This window comes from Aplidium turbinatum, chromosome 9 (genome assembly GCF_918807975.1).
Source record: "Aplidium turbinatum chromosome 9, kaAplTurb1.1, whole genome shotgun sequence".
Taxonomy (NCBI): domain Eukaryota; kingdom Metazoa; phylum Chordata; class Ascidiacea; order Aplousobranchia; family Polyclinidae; genus Aplidium; species Aplidium turbinatum.
In genome coordinates this window covers 10624332-10649322 of record NC_137480.1, presented here as the reverse complement: position 1 = coordinate 10649322, position 24991 = coordinate 10624332, and the positions used below count along the sequence as shown (strand labels likewise).

Genomic DNA, 24991 nt, shown 5'->3' with positions numbered 1-24991 from the left:
TTTATAATGTGACCCGACCTGGAAATGAATCTTTTGTTGCGTTATTTCATTGTCTTTAGACGTTGAAGAAGATCTCAAAATTAACTGAGAATCAAAACAAATCTAAAGCTACAGTACAACTTTTACTACAGGTTTTTTCTTCCAGGAGTTTGTTTTACTTGAGATATGTTTATTCGCTGTTATATCGTAATTCGTAATTATAGTGTTAGCCAACTCTAGGGGACAGCTTGTACTATCTTATCTACAGTATAAAGATAGGGGGACGAATTATTTGGCAATTTTTCGAATTCATGTTTAGTCCTGATTTTTGGATACAACAAGATATCCTGAAACTTTTGATGTATATTTTTTTAAATTTCCATTTAATTCCTGTAGACAGGCCTACCACACAGAACACATAAACATTAAACAACACTAATATAGAAAAAACAAAAAAAAACATAATCATAACAATATTAAGTACTGTAGTGAGTTACTTCAATTTCCTTTTTTGTTACAAAGAAAACCAGGTCTATGACATATAACAATCACGTAAATGTAGCTACCGGGTTCGTGGCAATGGGAAAACTTATAGGTAATTCTTCCTGTTCACATTTTTGATACAGTGACGTATTTTTGGAGCAAAATGGAAAGATAAAATAAGAGTCTAGTTGCCGCCATTACATTGATGTGAAAGAAGGCTATTTGTTTTTCGTCAGTTGCATGTTTGCATCTCAGATTAGAAATATGGCATCAGGCTTTCGACTTGGCTTAAGGATAGGCTACTGTGAAACGGGGTTCTTTATTTTGAAATGCTGTATAAAAAAAACTTCATACGTTTCAATTCTTAGCTTTGTACTATTTTCAATGAGTTAACTACAGATGTTGTTTTACTAAGGCTAACATTTGTCAATTCATGAAAAAAAATTTTTAAACTGCATACCGCTAGCTTAGCGCAAACCCGCAAGAGTGCATAGAGAATAGAGATGTCTGCAATACAACATATTACCTACCAGTATTTACCAAGTTATACTGCAAGATCAGGCGAAACTAGCCTTTCAAAAGTAACAAAGTCACAACCGTTGAGAAAAACCGGGTGTTTGTCCTTGTGCGTTATATTCCTGGCATCAAATACAGCTTCTTCTTTAAAGCATGATCAATGAAAATATTGACGTGTCCTTCTCTGTCCACAGATCTTCGTGTGATTACTGAAAAAGGAGAGGTCGAATCTTTCTCACTGGATGCCGTTGTAGCAATGGAGCGGGCTGTAAGATGGTGGTCGTAGTAATTTCGTTTGATATTTCTCAGAATAGTGAGCAGGTCTTTACTCCCAGCTTGATCGGACATCACTTTCAGAAATGTAGCTGCAAACCAGGGGATTTTCTCGTCCCCTGCGTTGTTGATTCCGCCAAAGGTAGGCCCATCCGCCAGTGCCGACTCGTCCTCGTACATGACTCGCGCCACTAAATAATCGTCTTCGACAGCAATCGGGTCTGGTTCAAAATAGACAGGCATCTCTGTTTCCACCGACAACAAATTCGAACGCTTTGAACCTTTGGTTTCATTGACCATTGGCAACACAGGCTCGCGAGTTGTCACTTTAAGAAAAACTAGAAACACCTTCGGCTTTCCTATCAGAGCTGGGCATCTACTCGGTGCAAAATGACCGAGCAAATCATTGAGTGCTACTACTTCGCCACCACTGTCTACTACTTGACCTTTTTCGTTCGATTGTGCAACCACAACCACTAGCAACGAGTTGTGATCACCCTGGTAGCCGTGATACTGGTCTGACAATCCCACCATGTGTTGACGAATGCCACCAGCAAGTAAATTTTCACGATGGATAACGTAGTAACCACACTGGACGAAAAGAATGTCTAATGCTTTGCCAAAATCATTTTTCGGATCTTTAATTGCTTGCGTAGCACCTCCTGTCTGTGGTTGCTTTGCTTTTGTGAGGTTCGGCTTTTTGGGTATGGTCCAGTTGTTGTGAATAACCATGGCAACACCTTTGGGTTGAATCATGACATAAGCATCTTCGGCCAGTGCTTTTTCAAAAGTGATCTGTAATGTTTATGTAGTAAATGAAACTTAGCTAAAACTAAATTAAACTATTAAATCTGATAGCTCAAAATCGTAAACAAATCCAAAACTTTTATGCGATTGGTCGGTTTTGAGTCATTATCCTCGGATTGCGAAGGCCTCTAAAAGGTTATTCCTGGCAGTTCCGCATACTTCTAGAGGCTTTGAACCACTGATGCAGGCCGATTACCGAGATTGACAGAGTGAAGTTAGAGATTGTCAAAAAGTAATTGTCTGTGAACTATTAACAGGCAATGGTTCAACGTCCACTGGGTGCCGCTGAATGGTGGCCAATGTAAGGCGTTGCTCAAGCGTACACCTCGAGAGCAGAACCAGCGCTATTTCACCTAACGGTTTCTTTACGCACAAAGTCGGACGCTTAACCACTGAGCTTCCGGGGCGGACGAGAGAACTACATCTTTAAAATATCAAAAAATACATTGGCCTACATGAACATAAGTAATAATCATAGTACTGTAATTGATTTCAAATGACAATACTAACCGACGCAAGAAGAAGATTTTTGCATTGTTGAAAGTAAACTATAACCCTGAATAAAATCAAGCCCTTTACAGTAAGGTCAAAAAAGGTGATGAAAGGGATGATGTCTAATCATCGGTGTGAAAAAATATTGTAAGCAACAACTTGACAGATCAAAAATAAACTATGCAACAGAGTCACCTTGTTTGGCTTCACCACAATGTGCTGCTCTGCGGTATTCGACAGGGATTTGATGGCCATGGTGGCCAATCTCTTCACATAATCGTATTTGTGGGTTAACTGCTCGTAGTCGTTGCCCAAGCGAAATACCTGTATGAATTTTTTATTACATGACTGTGACTTGGATGGATTGTAAACAGGCCATTAGCGTTCTGGCTCACTCGTTGTGACTCACAATGTGAAAATCCTTATCCAAGGACTGAAAAAGCCTCTTTGCAAGCTTAGTCCGAACAATTTTATAATTAGTAAAAGTAGACGTATTGAAAAGTACGTGCTAGTGAAAATTCGTCAGTGAATATTTACGCTATTAGAATGAAGAATTAAGCCTGTCATGATTTACATTAATCTAGAGGTCGCAATGGTATTAGTATGGTTTACTGCATCGATCAATACAATTACGCTGTCCTTTTCAACAAAATTGGTCCATACATAACGGTTCATGCATATCCTGAGTAGGCAAGGGCGATACACTTAGTGAGTTACCTCCCGTTATGACTACCAAGTAAGAAGTCAGCGCAGTATCTTATTCTGCTCTTCGTATAAGCGACTATACGTAAGTTATATAGTTTAATAATACAATGAGATTATACAAAATAATAGAGCGATGCAGCTTATGGTTAGCATCGATGCGCTTCTTTACCTGGTCCATTGATAGTTCATAAGATGTCTTGAGATCGCCTCTCTGCTTTTCTAATTGATTTAAGTTATCCTGAAGTAACTGAGATTGCTCCTTGACGGTGTCAATGATGTTGACTTCATTTTCATAACCACCTCGTAACCATGCCAGCTCCTCTTCATCTAACTTAAGTCTATGATTCTGTAAAAAAATCAATGTTATAAAAACGTCAAAATATAACTATGTTACTGAAACTTCGAAAAAGATTCTAATTAACTAATTTTTAATTTTATGAATCTTATGAACTATTCCTTCTACTCACTTACTTCTAATCTCTCCAGTTCCGCTTTCATTCTAGAAAGCTCTTCAACTTTTCTGGTTCGTTTCAAGATGCTTGATTCCAGTTTGTGCTTTTTCTTCGGACCAACAATCTTGTATTTCCCAAAACTTTGTTGGACTCTGTAAGGTGAAAACTCTTTCAATAAAAATGCTATGTACGTTTAACATGGCGACTGCGTAAAATCATGCAACATCGATTTGAAAAAATAAGTAATCTAATTGAATATTATTCTTCTTGCGTTTGAGGCCGCCACAGATCACATTGTTACATCCAGGCGCAGCAGCCAATGGATTGTGTATTCATCGAGCGTTGTTAGGTCCACATGTCTATCTTGTGGTCGGTATACATGACATTGATAGATAATGTGGTGTGTAGTTTGAAAATCTGAGCCACACGCACAAGATGGTGAATCGGCGAGGCCCCACTGGAACATGTTGCTTCTGAAACGGCCCACTCCAGTCCGCAGGCGATTGAGCTTCACCCATTCCTTCCGGGGTAGTTCTGCTCCAGGTGGGGTGTTGGTATTGGGAAGGACTGTGAATTGGGTTGGTCTCGCAACTTCTCTCCATTTACGGTTCCAAACTTCGGAAATGTGGAAGTTCGATTTGCAGATAGCTGCAGCATGTCGGGAGAACGAGCGTCGAGATTTCAAGCGCTGGGGCTTTTGAAAGTGCGAGTTTAGGATAATCTGGTTGAGGAGGTGGTCATCCCTTGACATATGGCTTGTAGGACCAGACAACGTACGTGGCTTTCCCTACGAAGTCTACCTGGGGCGATGCCTGATAGTACCGGCAGAAAGTCAGTGGGAGTTGGAAGCAGGCAACCGGTGATTATTCTCATGGTGGTGTTGAGGGCGCTGTCAATTTTGGAAGTGTGTACGCTGCGGCACCAAGTGGGGGAAGAATATTCGGAGGTGCTGTAAACAAGTGCAAGATCTCTTGTACGGAGTGTGGATGTACTAGCACCCCAGGATGTTCCAGCTAGGCATCTCAGCAAGTTGTTGCGTGCTGATAGCTTAGTATGGAGGGCTTCAGCATGGTGTTTGTAGATTAATTGTCGGTCGAGCTTCACTCCTAGGTAGGTGGGACACGGGTTGTGTGGGAGTGGGTTTCCGTTGAGAGAGACTGACAATTGGCGCGTAGATTCCATGTTGCAAAGGTGAAAAGGTGTGACGGTGGTCTTTGCCAGACTCAGTTTCAGCATCCACAGCTTCAGGTAGTCTGCGCGATTTGGGCCATGTCATCTGTAAGTGCTTCCTCTACCACATGCCAGGACTTGTCAGAATTGAGTAGTGCCAGATCATCAGCATAGCCGTACTGGCGTACTAATTGAATATTAAAAGTTGATAACCATGTTTAAGCAGGCAGAATCGACTCAGATGATCAATTAAAGCGACATCTGAACAATGCAGTCATGAACTAACGTTTTTATGGTAGTATCGGTGTTTTCAATGTGAGTCTTGCATTGTTCTAATGCCTGTCTCACAATTTCGATTTGTTCCGTGCATTGTTCGTATTCTTTAGCAAAGGTACTTGTTGCAATGGCTTGCTTCCTCTCAATCATCTCTTCCTCTAATAATTCTAGACCCCGACGGGTTTTTCTGAAAAATGAACAATACATTTTCAAAGTTTTCTATAGAGTGTCAATGATGTATGTTAGTAACGCTCTTACTAACATAAAAATCGCATGTTAGTAACGCTTCAGAAGCATGGAACATAACATCCAAAAAAAAGATGTAAATTTACAGTCGTGTCTGATCAGTAGCGTTGACTGGCAATCCAAGGGCTACTTTTAGACCCAGACCCGATATGATTTTAAGGGCTCGTAGCCCTTGATGGGGCCCGGGAATTTGACAATCCACCGCGTATTCTTTGGATACAATTTGTTTTTCTTAAAAGTGGCTTGATTTAGAGCCCGAGGATATCATTGGTACCGCCCCAAGTTATCCTCTCAACGGCCCTGTGTCTGATTGACTAAGTGTCGGAATAAACGCAGATTATCACTTGAAACACCTCGCGATAGTTTAGCTCAGTTTACACCAAAAGAACGTATAGCCTATCATGTTATTTGCGCCATTAAGTGTTAACGTAGCCTAAATAAAAAGTTGGCGATGACAATTGACGTTGCTGAAAAGTAATTCTGTAAGGCACAACACTGTTTTAAAATTGGGAAGTGTAGTTGATCAAGCACTTCTTTTGAAGTATGAAAAAAGATACTGTAAACTGACGACATTGTAGTTAATCGTTTAATTCGTTTTCAAACTTTTATTTGTATAAATTGATAATTATACTATTTGGTGTTGTTCTCTTCGCTTAATGTCGATACTCAAACTAACCTAATTTGATGGTCCATTGTGCGAAGAATTCGTCTTTGTTCGTTGAGGTCCTTTTCAGTTTCTGTAAACGTTCGTTTGCTTGCAATTCTTTCAAATTGTTGCTCGTATCTAGAATTTGAAGAAAGTTGATTGTGGGTTCTGTTAGTGATGAGACGTTTTTCTGTGTCTCTACGAAGTACTTTCCTTGTTCGGCATTACAGGATGATGGATGGCGCAACCACGCAGGGAAGTAGACTTATTCGACAGATGGTCTAACGTGCACTCTTCGGCTGTAGGCCTACATTTCGTGACGGTAGTTCGACTAGTGGAGTACGTGCTTGACCAACGCACTTTATAAGACAACTATTCATTCAGCAGCACCACGTGGCCTAAATGAAATAGTTCACAATCTGCACTTTCAACATGCGGAAAGTTCATTCTGTTAATCTTGGTAACTGACCTGTGCGTCGGTTGTTCAACCTCTATCAGTCTGCAAGTATGCGAAACTGCAAGGATTGATTTTGCAAGGCAGCTTTCACAGATCGAAAATAAATGCCTTCACAATCCAGCATCAATCGAAATCAGTTTAGAATACGTTCAATGAAGAAGCCTACTGTAGTATAGTCTAGCCTACATGCACTTACAATGTAGCTACATTTAACATCAAATTTGGCTATTGTACGCCACGCAAAATTATTTAATAATACGTTTCATACCTGGCATGCAGCCTCCATTGAAACGAAAGAGTTATCATCTTATTTAAAATATCATGAACTCTTGGAAGAATGGAAATGACTGGAAATCTTTTCTCTGCTTCACTGTGGTTTACATTTTCGAGTTTTATTTCCATATTGTCCGTTAGCATCAGCTGGCATTTTTTCTGAAAATTATTTGGCCGCGTTCATAAAGGTTATGAAGTGATAAAAAGGCAATAGATGAATTCAATTAAATAGGTAGGTAGGTGCTTTATGATGCATGTTGCCAGTTATACCAATTATAATAATTTTTCGTCAGTTTACCTATTTTTTTCTGAGCTTTTATCTGTAGGCTAGGCTACTAATTTAAAATCCCAAATAGACAAAAAAACAACTACCTGTAATAGTTAAGCTTCACAATGTAGATATTATCGACCTGTTTTAGCCTGATGCTGCGAGTTCGCTGTGGTAATAAGGAATTGCACTAACTTTCGGAACACAGTTCTCTGGTCATGTGTTATGACGAATGGGGTTGAAGTCAGTAAGTCGTTGTTTTGTGCGGCTCTTTTGTTTGGCTTGAGGCTGCTGTCTGTTGAGTTTCTGTGTTGTTAGGCGTTATTGCTGTGAGATTTTTTTGAATTAGTTGATTGATAGATTAGGTGAGGTAGTTCTTCCCTTTCGAAACAATTGTTGATCTTTGGATTCAGTCTACTTATGAAAATAGAAAATGGCGTCTTCGAATTGCAATTGTACCGCGTCGTTTTCTCTGACAATGATTGTAAATTTAAAGTCGGTGAGGCACTGTTGTTGACGAACAAACATCAAACTTTTATTCTTTCAAATCTCAACACCATTAGTCATAGCACATGACTATAGGGAACTGTGTTCCGAAAGCTAGTGCAATTCCCTATTACCACAGCGAACTTATTAATTTACAATTGAATTTACAATCATTGTCAGAGAAAACGACGCGGTACAATTGCGATTCGAAGAGCCATTTTCAAAAGTAGACTGAATCCAAAGATCAAGAATCGTGCCGAAAGGCAAGCACCACGTTACCTAATCCATGGACTTCTAAATAGTAGCATCTGGACTGGACACTCAGTGGTCAACATGAGGCCAAACAGTTGGTACAACAGTTGGCCAACAGTGGGCCAACAGCCAAGTAACTAACCCTGTTGGTCCACTGTTGTACCAACTGTTTGGCCTCATGTTGACCACTGAGTGTCCAGTCCAGATGCTACTATTTAAAAGTCCATGCCTAATCTATTAACCAACTGATTCAATAAAATATCACAGCAATAACGCCTAACAACACAGAAACTCAACAGACAGCAGCCTCAAGCCAAACAAAAAGAGCCGCATAAAACAACGACTTACTGACTTCAACAGCATTCGTCATAGCACATGACTAGAGAACTGTGTTCCGAAAGCTAGTGCAATTCTCCATTACCACAGCGAACTCGCAGCATCAGGCTAAAACAGGTCGTTTGTATCTGCATTGTGAAATAAGCAACGATCATGCTGCTAAAAGCGAATCTCAATCTATTGCATAATTTATAAGCTCCAAACGTTACCCTGAGATGGTCAATTTGTTCTCGTATTTCTTCAAGATCAGGATTTTCCGCATTTTCCGTAGCGTAGTGGGTTTTCAAAGGTTGCAAAATATATTCTTCAAACCTCGCAACCAATGTCCCATAGTAATCTATTCTATGAAGGAACATTTTAATACCTCTAGTAGCTGCATTTTCCAAACGTGGATCGGTTGTGTTTGTTTCGAAGTTTCGCTGAGTAAAATTTATTGAAGTTTGATTATAAATCAATAAACTACAGTAGGCTACGATAGTCTATGTGCCAATGAAAAGTAGCCTACATATGGTATTTATTTTAGTCATCATTATCATCATCATCATCATCCGTTCATTTCATTTCGGCTCTCAGTCCCTCTGTAAATCTTCACTCTCCACAGTTCTCGATTCTTCGCAACCTCCTTCAGCTCTTCCATGCCCATGTCGCCGCCATTCGTCACTGTATCGAACCATCTCGTTTTGGTATGGCTCCTTTATCTTCCTCCGCTGACTAACCCCAGCATGATGTCTTTTTTATTTTAGCATTATAGGCTAAAAATTGCTCAATAAAATTATGAAGCATAAATTTTGTTAATAAAAATAGGTCTAGATGTTTTGCTTATCTGGAACAACAGTAGGCTAAAATCGTAGCCGGAATGAGGTTAGGCTATATCAAAATAGTGTCTTGTTGCATCATGTATCCTAGTTAAATAGACCTAGCCTAAATCAACAATGAACTCTTACTTTTGTTTCCCAAGCATACCATTGTCGAACATATCTGATTGTGTTGCAGTTTTTGTATTCCAAAAAATATTGTCTTCGTCGCTGAGCGATTGCGTTCAAGGATCGTCCAACCTCATCCAGTGCATGTCTTCCTGCTTTTGATTTTTCCTTGAGCAAGGTTTGATTGTAAATGTGTTCCTGAGCTTGCACTTGTATGTCAATTTCGCTCATCTCTTTAGACTCAGGTATGTGGGAGATTTCCTAAATGGAAAGAAACACCCCTTGAAGTTCGTGATCTAACAATAGGCCTACGAATCATGTTTTATCGTCCTTTTACATAAGATAAGAAAAGCATAATTGTCACAAAGCAGGGTTACGACACGAAACTTTTACAATTCTTTAACGCAACCTTTCACGTTTATTTTATTTTTTTGTCTAATTGTCTTTAGGGAAGACGTATTTTTTACAATGGTTCAGCCAAAAATTATTTATTTGTTGTTTATTTGCGTATAATCATGTTTTATTTTGTGCGCTTTGCGAAAATAGGCTACACTGCGATCACAGATGCGAAACAACAGACACAAGAAGCAACAAAAGGACATATTAATCTTTGAGTCAGCTGCTCCTTTTATTTTGGCATGTCATTAATTGTCTTTGCCGAGACACAGCCGCGTGCTCTGGAGCGGTGTCGAACCCACGTCCTTTCGAACGTCGCGCAGACGTTCTCATCATTCGGCCACGCACCCGACTAAGAAAAGCAATTAAAAATAAAACTAGCCTACTGTCGACCCAGGAGGGTCACATGGGTCAAACTACCTTCATACGGTCGTAGGCTATGTTATAGCCTTGAGTAAAAGTAAGCCACTACAGCAGGGTTGCTCAGCTAATGTTAATAAAGGTCCAGTGTGACACATTGAATGCTTTTAGCGGTCCGGTGAATAAATTATTTCATACGCAGCCACGAACGTTAAAGTATCAATGATAGTAACAAACCATTTTTTTAGGTAAAATTTAACTCTTCTAGGATTTTTGACAAAGTGTTGGGGGGCTCCCAGTAGAAATCTGTTTAAAGAGTCTCAGAAACGTTGCAATGAGGTTATTCTTCCGAAAGCCCGAGGTCCACTATCAACACTCAGAAGGTCCTGATTCGGACCGCGGTCCGCCAGTTGAGTAGCCCTGCACTAGAGGTTAAAGCCGAATTAAAGTTAGAGAATCGTAATGTCGCAAAATGAAATTTAACCAAGCGATAAGCTTAATAGGCTAATATCTGCGTTAAGTAATTTAGGTTATCATAGCTGCACTTGAACGTAGCCTCATGTAATAAAATATGTCAAAACCCAGGGCCGTGTGACGGCGTGAGCACCATCTCTCCACCACTCCAAAATCGACAAGTGAGCCGTTTTGAAGAAGGACCAATATTTTAACAAAGCAAAATTTATAACATAAAGCAGGGGTCACCAAACTACGGCCCGCGGGCCGGAACCGGCCAACGAACTGATTTCATCCGGCCCGCCACGTGCTGCGGAAATAACAGCTGCACTACAACTGTTAAGGAAAAAAGTTACCAAACTTTTTGTAAAGGACTGATGTTGCTGTTGAGCGACACGCAACCTGCTAATGATTTTTCAGATTGTTTCTTCGTATGACATCACAAACTTTGTTGTTCAAAACGCCAATGTTTCATCAGTGCGATATCTCTGTTTAGGCAAATCCTAGGCTACCAACCAGACGAGACATCATCATAAGCAGAAGGATTCGGAAAGTACCGGTGCTAAGTAATTAACTTTTAGGTTGTGTTGTATACTTTACTCTTTGAAATGACTACTAAAAAAAGAAAAGTAGATTCTGAGTGTCGGGCTGTCGGGTGTTTAAATAGTTGTATATCTTTTCCAGTGTTGTACGCGTCAATGAAATAAATTGACGGCGTCAGCGTCAGCACGAATTGCCTAAAAACTTTACGGCGTAAAGTAGCCTACTGCGTCAGCTCTTGAAGAAATTGACGGCGTCAGCTCTAATTTGTAGCGCTATTTTAGCCAAGATCTCACATATAACGGAAGCATTTCAACCAAGTTTAGGGTAACAATAGCTAAGTTATAAATAAAAAGCAGGTAGTATGTTTTGAGACTGTATTGTAATTAGCTGCTTAGCTTATTAGTTATTTCCTTGTGGAAACACAAGCATTTCAAAACGTTTGTCTGACAATCTGCTGCGTTTAGGACGCATAATGTCCTTTCCAAGTGAAAACATGCGATCCACAGCAGCGCTGGATGGTAGGCTATTGGTGTGTTGTATTTCAAAAACAAACCTTAGCATATATAAATCTTTTAACGAGGTCCACTGCACCAACATTGCTCTTTTCAGGGGCATAAAGCTCTTGAAATAAAGTATCTTCAACCTCCGCGATGACATTCATTGATTTTTCGCTTTCTCTCTCTGATCCCTCGTTCTCGATACCACTCACGATATGAGTGATCACCATTTGGCGAACTTCTTCCGCTTGTATTCCAGGTGACCATTCCAACCAACGCGAAAGCGGGTAATTCGGATGAGTCGCGATGGCCAGAATACATTATGAAACTCTCATTGTGAAACGAGATTTTCCATGAAAACAAAAAATGACGCATAGCGCTTGACGCTTAAAATCTGCAAAATAGTTGACGCCGCTATCACTTCCGTCAACTAAAAAATAAACTGACGGCGCTAGCCTCAGCGTCAACAAAAAGTTGACGCCGTCAACGTACAACACTGATCTTTTCGCAATTCGCTCCCGGCCCGCAGCTGTTAATCTCGCAGCAATCCGGCCCTCAGAGAAGAAAGTTTGGTGACCCCTGACATAAAGGAACAATGCAAAATTCAATGTCCAAAAAGTAAAATGAAAAAGGGGTGTGTGGAGCTTGTCCTCCAGAAAATTTAAACAAAAATAGCCTAATCATGCTTTGGTCACTTTTTAAATATTTTTAGGAGCAATAATAATTTTTTTGTCAAGATGCACACTTAGCATGTAAACAGCTTTATCAAATTAAAATTTGACTCGGTAGAAATTTCATTTACGACCACAAACGGATTTCGATAATTTATTTCTTGAAAGTTTGTACAGTATTATAGCTTAGTGTGGTGTAGCGTTTCAGCATGTTAGAACTTCAAAAATTTATCTGAAATACCTCCACCTTCATCGTTAGCATTTTCACTTCATAACCTAGGCCTATCTCGATTGACACTGCAATTTATCAATTTAATTGTTAATTAACTAGGTTATTTGAATGAGCAGTGTTTACTTTGGAATATTGCATCATTTTGTTACATTCCCTTTATCCCCAGCTATAAGTTACAATTACATGACTTGTACAAGATTGCCAAAGTGATTAAAATGGGTTTGAGCGAGCGAAGCGAGAAATGTTACAAAAAAATTGCATTAAATTGCATTTTATTAAATGTTACTGGTATAGGCCTATATGTGAAATAATAAGCCGAAAATCGCTGCACAAACTAAATTATGCGTGAGCACCTAAACCAGGGCTACTCAACTGGCGGACCGCGGTCCGAATCAGGACCTTCTGGGTGTTGATGGTGAACCTTGAGCTTTTGGAAGAAAACCTCATTACCACGTTTCAGGGTTTCAAAGAGATTTCTACTAGGAACGTAGGAGGAAGCATTTTTTACTGTGATTATCTTAGTTGCTGGGGGGCTTCGACTCCCAGACTCCCCAACACTTTTTCAGATTCAATTCGAGTTACATTTTACCTAAAAAAATGGTTTGGTAGGCTACAGATAGTTTAACTTTCGTGGTTGCGTGTGAAATAACTTATTCACCGGACCGCTAAAAATATTCAACTTGTCAAACTGGACCTTTGTTAAGGTTAGTTGAGTAACCCTGCCCTAGACAGCGGTAAGCCCTTAATCGGGGTTGGAAAGCAGTCGGCTAGGCTAAATACGGTCTTGCATGATTCAAGCTATTGAATATATCATTATCGAGCTTCTGTAGCAGACTGTTTATTTTTAAAAAGTCAAAAACATTAAAATGATAAAAATGAGTGGGCCCCAAATCATCTGTGAGCCCCCTACCGGCCGGGGGGTGGTTAACGCGGCCCTGCCAAAACCTTCACAGAAATTTCTACGTAGACCATGCCTTTGGTCGCAGTTAACACCTAGCTAGCCTCCATGGCTTACTAATGACATTTTACTTGCACGTGAGGAAACTATTTTGGATAAGCTGATGGCAAATATTTCACTTAGTGTTAGCCTCCTACTCCTACATAAATTTGATTTTGAACACCCCGTTTTAGGCTACAGCAAAAGCTCACCGAAATTGAAGAATTTTCTTGATCGGCATGATCCATCAGTTGCTGCTTGCTTCAATGGGCACTCAAAAGTTTAAAGTTAAACTAAATCCAAAACAAAAAATCGTTTTTAGGTAGGCCCTACATTCGAATCAGAAAAAAATATTGAAAGTAATTAAAGCACATGTCTGCTTCCGGCGTCTTCAGTCTACTCTACCTGCAATTAGGCTACAACTAAAAATACAAAAAAACTGCACTTCATGTAGCCTAATGTCGTAGGCTCTCACCAGCTTATTTTATCAGTGAACAACTACCAATTTCCATTGCGTTCAAATTACTTCATAACATAAGGCTGTGTTCAACAAGTTGTAACCAAAGACAACTATTTTGTCCACTGAAACAATGCTTGGATGACGACACGAAAGGGTAGCTTTTTATTATCCTTTGTTGTCTGTTAAATCTTTTACAATGAAAGCAGCGGCTCTGAGTTTGTTGAGAGCAGTTTGACGTTTCAAAACGTCGAATCGTTGAAATTGATTGCTGTAGGCGCTAGCCTACTTCATTAAATCGTCGGAGGCTATACTATTGTCTTGTGACATCGTGTGAACTCAAATTCATGACAGCGAACTTTGCAAGTAACACCCCAGCCAGCAAACCAGTCTTTTTTACAATGAGTCACTCTCAAAATGCATTTGGGATAAAGCAATACTTTTTACAAGGCACCTTATCCTGCACTGAGCGGGTGGGCTATTTTCGCATGTTGCACGAGTTTACAAAACAATGTCTGTCTTGCATATTAGTCTAGGGCAGCGTTTCTTAACCTTTTCTGACTTTAGCACCCCTGTAAACAGGCCTGACCAGTCTAGCACCCCCTAATTATTATTGACATAAGACTACTACAGTACCGACCAAAAGTTTAGTACAGGCCGAAATTTTAACATGCCTTCAGATCGCTGGAGATATATTTTGTAATGAAGTCTCTTGTTGTTTAACAAACTGAGCAGTTGTTTTAACGAAGTTGATTCAGGATTTGGTATTTGGCTTTCATTCACCAACAGAAATTCAATTATAACCATATGTAAGTGAATCAACTCTCTTAAAACAACAGCACCGTTTGTTAGGCGACAAAAATATACAAAATATACCGCCAGTGATCAAATAGCATGTCAAAATTTCAACGCCTCCATTAAACTTTGGCCTGCACTATTGAAAGGAAAGCGAAGTACAAATTGATCATTTTGTTTATTCTTCAAAACTACTGTCGTCATTGGTGATAAAAGAAATAGGAAAACCCGAGAATAGTAAAAGAACATGGACAAACTTAAGCATATTTAAGTGACGCAGCTGGGTAGGCTATCTAGTTACACATGTATCAATGTGATTTCTGTTGTTGCTTATGTGTGACCAATTTCTCTATTCGAGGCTTCGTGTTTGTCAAAGCCACTCTCATATCGTAGAGCAACCCATGTTGAAGGCGGCTCCGGCCAATTGTTTTCATTTGGAGCATGGTGGTGGAGAACGCCTTTTCACACAGGTAGTTAGTCGGAAATGGGACGATCAATTCCATTGCTGCTCGTGCCAATGCAGGATGTGCTGTCAACTGGTCACACCAGAAATCAGCAAGCGGAAGGACGAAAGTTTGTCCCACAACTCTGATTCACCTGCATGTCAATCATAGCTTCTCCTTTAGTCTATTAGCCTATGATCACTCATGTCTGCCAAGAAGGCTGCTGTATCCACTCTGGATACTTTGCCATGGGGGTTTCTAGAAGCGAGAGGTGAGCAACAATATTACAACAAAACACCCACCAGATAAGTTCGCACAATCTACTCAGGATCAATTTGAGTATTTGACTGGGAGATGACTACAATGACAGCAAATCATGTAGGCTACTTCGAAACAGCAATCATTGATATGACAACTGCTGATACTGGCAGAATAACAAAAAAATGCAGAAAATTAAAATGGCATTTTTTGATATTATACTGCATGCATTTAGCACCCCCTACAGTCTATTCCAGCACCCCCAAGGGGTGCTAGCACCCCCGGTTAAGAAACGCTGGTCTAGGGCTAGGCCACTTATCTCTGCTTGTGAAACATACTGGACTAAACATCTTTGATCCCCGTCTACTCGGGTTGTGCGAACCGAAACAAAAATATTTCGAAATGCTGTAGCCCAGGGGTATCCAAACTGTTTCCTAGGCGGACCGGATTAGATAATGCGAAATGCTCACAGGCCAACAACCTGTGACAATTTCGTTATGTAAGCTATAACGAAATAGGATGTTAGGTTGTATAAGTTATTTTCCTCTTTGTCAGAAATTAACACATCCACGAACTTTGTAAACTTCAGTTATGTTAATGTGAAGGATAAAACTGATGTCTTGATTTCTGTTATTAGGTGAGATCTGATTCGAGGTTAGTGAGACAAGGCGTGAAATATCACGTAGTTGGCAGGCGCTCAGCTTTAGTTTCAAGCGGTTCTTGTTCATAACCGAGAACATCTGCTCACACAACTATGTTGAACAGCACTAGCTAAAGATTTTCTTTGCAAACTTTTGCATTTTTTTTTAAATTTCAGCTGCTGGTAAAAAAGCACCAGAGAAAGTTGTTGCAGTTGTATTCGCAGATAGCGCTCAACTAGGTGCGAGTGAGCTGGAGCTTGCGGCCCTGGTTTCATTTCAAGTCGCCTGTTATGAGGCAACTTTTTTTTACAAAAACGTGATATCTTAAAACCGTTTAGAGAATTGTATCCCAAACGGGAGGTCTCAGTTAGTTAGCAACACAGCTGCCTGATAACTTTTTAAAATGTTTGAAGTAAAATCATACCACTGGCTAGTGGCTACGTTACCATGTGAACGGGCGCAGTTATAAGACCTAACAGCCAACTCACCATATAACTTACGATCTATCTCCATCTAAATGACAGCACAGCATGTAATATCGCAAGCCTGTTGTTGTGGTACATCGCTGTTTATTCATAGAATAACACAATTTCTAATGGACATTACGAACTAAACTATTCTCTATTTCAACAGATTTAATTCACACTGCCTCAACAGCGCGAGAAAAACAAAATGGCATTATAATGGCAATGCATGTTTTGAAACCAGCAGCAAGTTCCAGTGTCTAACTCTGCATTGCCATGTTAATACGATGTAGTTTTCCACGGCTATTTTTATACAGGAGACGTTAATTCAACCAGTTTTCAGTTTAAAGCAACACAGTCAATAGGCCTACAGTGGGACCGGAAGATGTGGTCAATGCAAATTGAAAATACAATCCGCTAGTTTGTAAATGCGCCAAGTAGTTCTGGCTTGAATAATAATAATTATTGCACAAAATGGCGCTTTATAGACAAATTATTGCAACAAAAGTGTTACAAAGAGGTCAAAATTCGGTGACCCAATGGAAAAATTCAATAAGACGCGATCTTTTTGTATTGTTTAGTGCGAAATCGTCAGAAACGCACACGCGGGGCTAAGTGACTTTGTCGCATACAAGTCTAGCTAATTTCTTCATTATCTTGCCGAATTTTTTTTTTTTTAATAAATAAACGCTAGACACCAAATTACTCGGCTTTGAATCCAAGCAACCTGGAAGCTTGAGTGGAAGTCTGTCTTCTTCGTTCTGTGATTGATCTCTTCCTGTCCCCAACAACAGGAGACTGACCGGAGGAGGAAGTGATTCTCCTCATGAGAGTATATTCTATGACCTGGAAAAATCAACACACGCATATTAAGTGCATATTTGGAATAGAAAATATGAAAAAAAGGGTTTGAATTATATGAAGATATTAAATTGAAAACGTCTGGTGCAGACTGAAACATTGAGGACAAAGTCGATAGCAATATCTTGTGGTGGAAAAAGGCTATCTTTTCTTTGCGACTTTCCCGTGCCGTTGCTAGTTTGGGCCAAGCATCAAGACAAAACACAGTAGCATATTCCAAGCCTCTAAGCTCCCAGCGACCATCGATGCCACTACCACGATGGTAGGTCATGTTTGGTCGCCGGCTTCCACATTTGTCCACTCCGTTGATATTTGAGACTTTTTTTCTCCGCTCGCGTTCTAACGTGAAAATTTTTCTGTTCACTTACATTCACAACCATTTTTCACAAACAAGGCAGTCTCTCGCACGCCGACGAGAAATATTGTTCATAAGTTTCACAAAACGTATGAGCGTCGACCTATAAAAACTCGAAAACTAGCACTACATCTATTTGGGAAGCAGTGCATTTAAATACAACTGCAAATACGTCTCAGGGCCCTGTTTGCGTTGTTCTTACTTGAGTGAACGTAAAAACACGATATCAATTAAAGACACCAATTCTTAACGGACTCCTTGTTTTGACTGCCAGGCGCGAGAATTTGGCCGCCATGAAGAAACTCTGGTAGGCCATGATTGGTGGTCCCTGGTCCGAAAATTAAAGGAGCTTAGAGGCCTGATATTCCTTACCATGCATTTCGTAAGCAAACTTATTTAATTGTGGGTTACGACCTTTAATTGAATGCTTAAACAATCTTGGTAATGATTTTATTGAAGTTGCCATAGTCATTAGATTACGTTTTCAAATTAAATAAAGAGTTATATAAACTGTTAGCTAAATTTTACAAATTTGTTTCTTGTAAAGTAAACTTGTGTAATAATTATTATAAGAAACTCACTTTATCAAAAAATCTGCTCAATTGCACAGCATTTCCTGAACCAGCAGCAATGTACTTTGGTTCAACATTGTCCTTTGAGACATAAAACAAACAAAAATTGTTTTCAAAAGTAACTTAAACAAATAACTCCAGCAGCTGATACGTCTTCCACGAAGAAATGCGTTTCAAATGATAGTTAGAAGTTGGTGCAAAGAAAATATAGATTTTGTGCAGAAAGAATGGTCAAGCGGGACAAGGCACTCGCGGTGGGGGACAAATACATTGAGTTATCTTGAGCACTGAAACCATAGCTATAAATAAAGAAATGACAAATATCCCAATGGCTCATCGATTTACATTTCATAGCAAATATGAATCATCCATGCAAATTCACCAAGACTCATCTGCAGAATAACGATTTTGTGCAAGTTTGCTTTTTTGCCAAGTTTTTTTTGTTACTAGTACATCGAGAAAAAGCAACCCAAAGGTTCTGGATCAATCGCTTAACTTTGCATATTATACCGGATAGGTACAATCGTATGCTAGAAGAGTTTTATTACTTGTGTTCTCTGGAAGGTGGAAAGTATGTATTTGATGACCAATCCTATACAACTCAAATCATAAAAGGAAATAGTCAACTGCTGTTATAGTGGCACTCCACGACACTCACCAGATAAACGTCAATGCAGCATATTTCATCTGCAAGGTACTTGCTTCTAGTTACCGTGCTCGTTCGTTTATTTTCGGGTAGAAGATCGAGTTTAGTTCCCACCATTAGTATTGGAATGGATGAAGGGGTGTTGTCGTCTGAAAAACTACAACATAGCAACATTTTGTTTTCAATTCCTCGACAGCCTAAGATTTTAACCGCAGTGCGATACCAAACGAAGAGAATAGTTTTAACAAACAACATATGTAAGCAGCGATAGTAATGCATGTGTGAACCTGCAATGTGATCCATGTTATATTATAGGCCCACAAAGCACAAACTTATAGTTTCTTTTGTGAAACTTAAATACTTACTTGTTAGCTGATGAACCAACTTTTACAGAGGACAATCCCCCAGACGATTCCTGGCTGAGAACGTCGTTGAGCCATTTGTTAAGGTTTTGCAGTGATTTGTAATTAGTAAGGTCGTGAACAAGAATGATCCCATTTACGTTGTTGTAGAAGATGAATCTGAAAGAAAAATTAAACTCATACTTTGACAACACTGTTTGCTTTTAAGTTTATAAGCACTTACCTAATAACTATACCATAGAAGCCAAAGTGCCTACAAAAACAAGGGTTTACGTCTTTAAGGCGCAGACAATTAGGCACCGGTCAAATAGGCGCGCACACTGTGGCGTCAGGGTATTTAGTTGCGGAGCACTGTGGCGCCCGTTCATTTAGGTGCTATTCCTAATAAAGTTTGCAGATTGTATCAGCTCAGCTTTGGCAAAACCTAGTCCGGGTTTTGACGGAAAACTAAATTACTCTTCACTCAAAGCCTACCACCCGCTTGAATATAGGCTAAGGTATATTTTTTACTGGTGTTTAGTGTAGTTATTATTTGACTTAACTAAAAGTGAACTCAGTATTGTTCGGCAACTTGAATAATTTATTGATGAAGCTTTCGCCGACGCAAACCTGGACTAACAGCAAATAAATGCCGAACACGCGCATTAAAAAAACAATCTATATCATATATTTTTCTGTGCAATATAACATTTTGTGTGAAAAGCATTGCCGGTTTAAGCAGCTTCACTCACTGAAGCCATGACTAACAACAAATAAATGCACGCGCATTAACAAAAGAACATATTTTTCTGCTCAACTTCAATATAACATTTTGTGTGAAAAGCATTGCCCTACCTGCCAAGCTGATACAATCTGCAGACTTTAATAGGAATAGCACCTAAACGAACGGGCGCCACAGTGCTCCGCACCTAAATATCCTGACGCCACAGTGTGCGTGCCTATTTGACCGTCGCCTAACTGTCTGCGCCTAAAAGACTTGCTCTCAAAAACAACTCACAGATATTGTAGAACTTATCTCACTTTATCTACATATCAAACTGTAAATAAAGTGGTTTAAAAAAAACAAAGTAGGCATTGTGTTGAGTTTTGGCAGGTGTTATCATCGAGCAATACCTGCTACTAGTGTGACTTTTGGATGCTCCGAGATCCCAAACTTCGACACAAAATGTTTTTTCTTCGGCCGTACCTTGTTTGAAGTCATGCAACTGTACAATTCATAACAGAATATTAATGCAAGTCTGAAACTGTCAATAAGCATTCTTTAAATTTGTCTTTTTTGAGTAAATTAAAAAGTGCTCACCACATCAATGTATGCTAGTGCTCTACTACACAAATAAAAAGGTTATTACTTAATAGGCTAGGAAAAAAACAACAAAAAAGTTTACTGGTAACAAAGGTTAAAAACGTCTGTGAAAAAAAAATTTGCACTGATGATAAATTTTATTAATTAGGCCTATACTTGCAAAAGTGTGTACGTGCCTTAATTTCAACAGAGCATCCAATAGTGTAGCCGGGGTTTTTGTTAGCCTGATTGTGACATAACAAATGTGTAAACGATGATTTTCCCACACCAGAATCTCCAAGCACCAGAACTTTGATTTTTAAGTTTTTTTCAATATTAAGCATAACTTTCCGAGATTATCTGTCGTATATTACTTTATTTCAATCAAGAAACTAACTGTGTCTTACTGTACCGGCACCCTAAAAGTTAACAATTGAGTAGGTAAATGACATAGGCAAAGCGTGTTATTTACACATCAGACAATCGCATAACACAATTAGAAATGCACATAATGCTATGAGAAATTGAGAATTGTGAAGTCCAAATTCTTCATTTTACATTTGATGCCTGGAAACATTTTGACATTACATTTGTATTACTAAAACATAAAAATGACACATTAAAAATGTGTTTCATAATGTTTTTCTATGAGTGGCACTTGGCAGTGAAAAACCTTTTATAAAAAGAACATCAAACTTCAGGACAAAATTTCATAAAAAATGTAAACTAAAGTGTCACATTGAAGTATATATGCGAATTAAACGCAGTGAATTGTTTACAAAGAGCTTCCCACTACATCTTATGAGTAATTCAATCTCACCACCTTTTAAAACCCGCTACATCAATTGAAAACAAATGCACATGAGAATCAAAGCCTAAACAGATATAGAAAAGAGAGATTTTAATCAAAGAAAACATAATAAAACAAACAATGGTAGGAAGGGGATGCCTCTAAAGTGATCCAGAATTAAATGTGAGGAAACCTAAATTGCAAAAGTCTTCAAAGCAGTATTGAACAGCCTAAAGAGAATAATAAACTTTAACGACTCTTGTCACTACAAGATACTGGACACAGGTCTTTTCAAAACATATTTGCAATAGAAACCAATACGTACTTTTTTGTCTGTAGAAAGAAATATAAATTCATCAGGCCACTAGCTACTTAGTAATTTATCACCACTTCTGCTTCCACTTGGATATCTGATGGCTTATAATATCGACGTTTGAAAACAAAAAAGTTGTAAGTGCATTTTTACACTTTGGAGTAAAAGGTCAAAAAAACATTTATTTTGTTCTTTTTTAAATTTCGTTAATGCTTTTACTTTGAGCATTAATGTCTGTAACTATAGTAGTAAAATAATAGTAGATAGCTCAAGTGTCGGAATGGCCCGATTCGGTGAGTCCGATTCGGTGAGTTCCCTATTCGGTGAGAGCCCTATTCGGTGAGTTTTTTTTTAAAATTATTGCGCACCGTAGCCTAATTATCATTGCCGTTATAGGGGTTAGGGGTTTGGGGGTTTTTGGAGTTTGGGGGGTTTTGGGGTTTGGAGGTTTTTGGGGTTTGGGGGTTTGAGGGTTTTGGGGTTTTTGGGTTTTTTTGGGGGTTTGGGTTATTTGGGGGGTTGGGTTTTTGAGGGTTTTTTGGGGGTTTGGGTTTTTGGGGTTTGGGTTTGAGGTTAGGTGGTTTGGGGTTAGGGGTTTTAATTAGGCTACGGTATCCGATAATTTTCAAAAAAAAATTCAAAAAAATCACCGAATAGGGCTCTCACCGAAAAAGGCTCTCACCGAATCGGACTCACCGAATAGTAGCAGACCCCTCAAGTGTATATGTTTTGAAAATGCAAAAAAGAGAATTTCTCAAAATGTCACTTACGACTTTCTTGTTTTCGACCATCGATATGTGCTTGTGCTATGCATTATATATACACAATCCGTTGTAGCACTGTAAGTTATCCATTACAGTTACTTAACTATGAGAAAACATTTTTTCTCCAATGAATAATAAATAATATAAGTTCTCACAAGTCACAACTCAATGTTGCACATAAAATGATGACATAAAGTTCAATTTTAAGCAAAAACAGGAATGCAGTATTGTGATGAACTTTTTACATTCCAAGTAATATTGAGCCTGCAATGCAGAAAAGTTATTAACCTATTACATTATTTTTTCATTAGGTTGGGATAAAGGAACACGAGCCACAAAAAGCCATACACCAGCACACCAATGAACAAAAACAGGTGGCAAAACATAAAGGGTTCGAAACAGACAAGAGTAGTTGTTTGAATGGTAAGGTGCTTGTCTGCAAGTGTAAGTAGTACAGCCAGGAACTCCAAGTGCATTAAATGTCATGATGTAATCCTATGGAATAATAAGATACTCAACATAATTTTTCAGTTAAAAACACCTCAGTCAAATAATTTATAATTGTGAAATTTAAAAAGTAGTTGAAAGAAACAGGTTAAATTATAATTGTAGAGCATTTCTTGAAACAAGCATTCGCATGATTTCATTAGTCCCTTCCAGTATTTGGTTAACACGAACATCCCTTACAAATTGTTGTACAGGGTAGTCTCTCAAATAACCATAACCACCAAACATTTGCAAAGAGTCATTACAAACATTAAAACAATTGTCTGTAGCATGTAGTTTTGCCATTGCACATAGTGACGGAGCACTGGGAAGCTTTCCATCAAGTGCTTTAGCTGCTTCGCGTACAATCAAACGTGATGAAACCAATTTTGTTGCCATTTCAGCCATCTTAAATTGCAAGTACTGATTGTGCACCAGTTCTTTTCCAAATGCTTTGCGAACTTTGAGGTGATCTTTGGCGAGGTCAAAACATTTATGTGCAGCACCAAGAGACGTTGATGATATATTAATTCTCCCACCATTCAGACCAGCCATTGCAATCTTAAAGCCAACACCTTCCGATCCAATACGATTTGAAACAGGAATTAAACAGTCGTCAAAACTGACAATGCAAGTTGGTTGATTCTTCCAACCAAGCTTCATTTCTGACTTCCCAAAACTTAAACCAGGAGCATCTTTGTCAACCAATACAGTAGAGATTCCTTGAGGACCATTTTCTCCAGTCCTAACCATGACTAAATAAACATCCGTTGCACTGGCACCACTTATAAATGCCTTGGAACCATTCAACACATACTGATCCCCCTTTTTCACTGCTGTAGTGATAAGTGCAGCAGCATCACTACCACTACCAGGTTCTGTTAAGCAATAAGATGTCAACTTATCCATAGAAGTGAATTGAGGTAAAATTGTATTCTTTTGATCTTCACTTCCAAATTGATTAACCATCCAAGCTACCATGTTATGAATACTGATGTAAGCAGTGGTGCTTACACAGCCGGTTGATAAGGCTTCAAATATCACTGATGTAGCAAGACGAGAAAGACCTGTACCTCCATATTTTTCCTCACAATATAAACCACCAAAGCCAAGTTGAGCAGATTTTTTAATTGTCTCTAGTGGGAAATGTTCTTTTTCATCCCAAACTTGCATGTTTGGTTCTAATTCTTTGGCAGCAAAATCCAATGCCAAAGTTTGAAATTCCTTTTCTTCTTCATTTAAACCGATTGAAGGGTCTAAGCAAGATTGACCAAACTGACGAGAGCTTAAAGACCCAGTCAGATATTGTTGATGTTTTTGCATGTACAATGATTTCAATTGCGGATTGCATTTTGAGTAAGTAAATGCTTTCGAAAAAATACTCCGACACACTTTTAAACATGACATGATTTTGCTATGTATTTTACCTAAAGCTGTCAAAACAAATTTTTTTGGTAAGTTACAACTGAGCCAGTGGCATAGGCAAGAAAAGACTTTCGGAGGTAAACTGCTATTAAGCTTAATATCTACCTTTTTGAATGTTTTATTGTTTATTATGGCTTTTTGGTATGGGTTATCTTTAGTTTTTCTATGTCACTGCATGCAAGCTGTTCAAGTTTTGCTTTAAAATGAGGTTAATAAAGACTTAGACTGTTTTTGCAGTGATCTGGCCTAAAAACTGTTTATAACAGGGCTTCTAAAACTAGGTGTAGCAACCACTTGACAGATATTTCATCCTTGAGAGTGGATAAATACTGCAACCCAAACAATGAAGTCGGAAAGGGCCGAAACATTTAGGGCAGTAACTGTCATTGGTTTTGTTTCTGCTGACTGTTTTTTACTTTCAAAGCGGCTGAAGGGTTGATTTTAAATGTTAGGAAAAAGAGCCAAAGTCGCTGATCGGAGTTGCCGCAAACATTTCAAAATTTTTCTCTTAAAAAGATTTCGAGAAAAAATACAAAAGCACCAAAGTCGCTGATTGGAGTTGCCAATACAATTGACCACACTAATTATCTTAAAATAATAGTCGATAAACCGAACCTCACTTTCGAGTTAATGTTATCGAATTAAAATTAGGGTTAGAGTTTGGATTAGTCACACTTATTTTGTGGTGGCCTATAAAAATTCAATAATTATTTCAAAAAGAAAATTTTAAAATGTTTGCGGATACTCCGATCAATGACGTTGTTTTTTTTCCTTGATCTTTTTAGGGAACGAAATAGGTTGCATCCGACTAACAGTTAGGCTATGTGGTCACCATGTCTCTTGCTCAAAATCTGTGGTTGTGTGCTTGGAATAGCCGGAAAATGTGGTACCGTAATTATTTCCAAAGTACCTTGGGACGAAAAATCTGGCACCCTAGCAATTACGGCT

General features: G+C 38.8%; 3 protein-coding genes across 3 annotated transcripts; all 3 read right to left on the bottom strand.

Moving 5' to 3' along the window:
• Window positions 1-189: 189 nt before the first annotated feature.
• Window positions 190-13450, bottom strand: LOC145777293 (uncharacterized). The gene is made up of 10 exons (XM_082588644.1): window positions 13342-13450; window positions 9062-9301; window positions 8327-8536; window positions 6771-6934; window positions 6076-6183; window positions 5164-5340; window positions 3727-3859; window positions 3425-3601; window positions 2746-2874; window positions 190-2046 (listed from the first exon to the last, which is right to left on the bottom strand). Exons 1-10 carry the CDS (start codon window positions 13375-13377, stop codon window positions 1093-1095), a joined length of 2328 nt encoding a protein of 775 aa, XP_082444770.1. The 5' UTR covers window positions 13378-13450; the 3' UTR covers window positions 190-1092.
• A 2831-nt stretch (window positions 13451-16281) lies between these two features.
• On the bottom strand, window positions 16282-22247 carry LOC145777123 (rab-like protein 3). The gene is made up of 6 exons (XM_082588418.1): window positions 20463-22247; window positions 20097-20188; window positions 18987-19142; window positions 18634-18778; window positions 17985-18056; window positions 16282-17033 (listed from the first exon to the last, which is right to left on the bottom strand). Exons 1-6 carry the CDS (start codon window positions 20607-20609, stop codon window positions 16890-16892), a joined length of 756 nt encoding a protein of 251 aa, XP_082444544.1. The 5' UTR covers window positions 20610-22247; the 3' UTR covers window positions 16282-16889.
• LOC145777122 (isobutyryl-CoA dehydrogenase, mitochondrial-like) lies at window positions 20685-24035 on the bottom strand. Its single transcript, XM_082588417.1, has one exon. The coding sequence runs from the start codon at window positions 24023-24025 to the stop codon at window positions 22733-22735; it is 1293 nt and encodes a 430-aa protein (XP_082444543.1). The 5' UTR covers window positions 24026-24035; the 3' UTR covers window positions 20685-22732.
• Window positions 24036-24991: the final 956 nt, after the last annotated feature.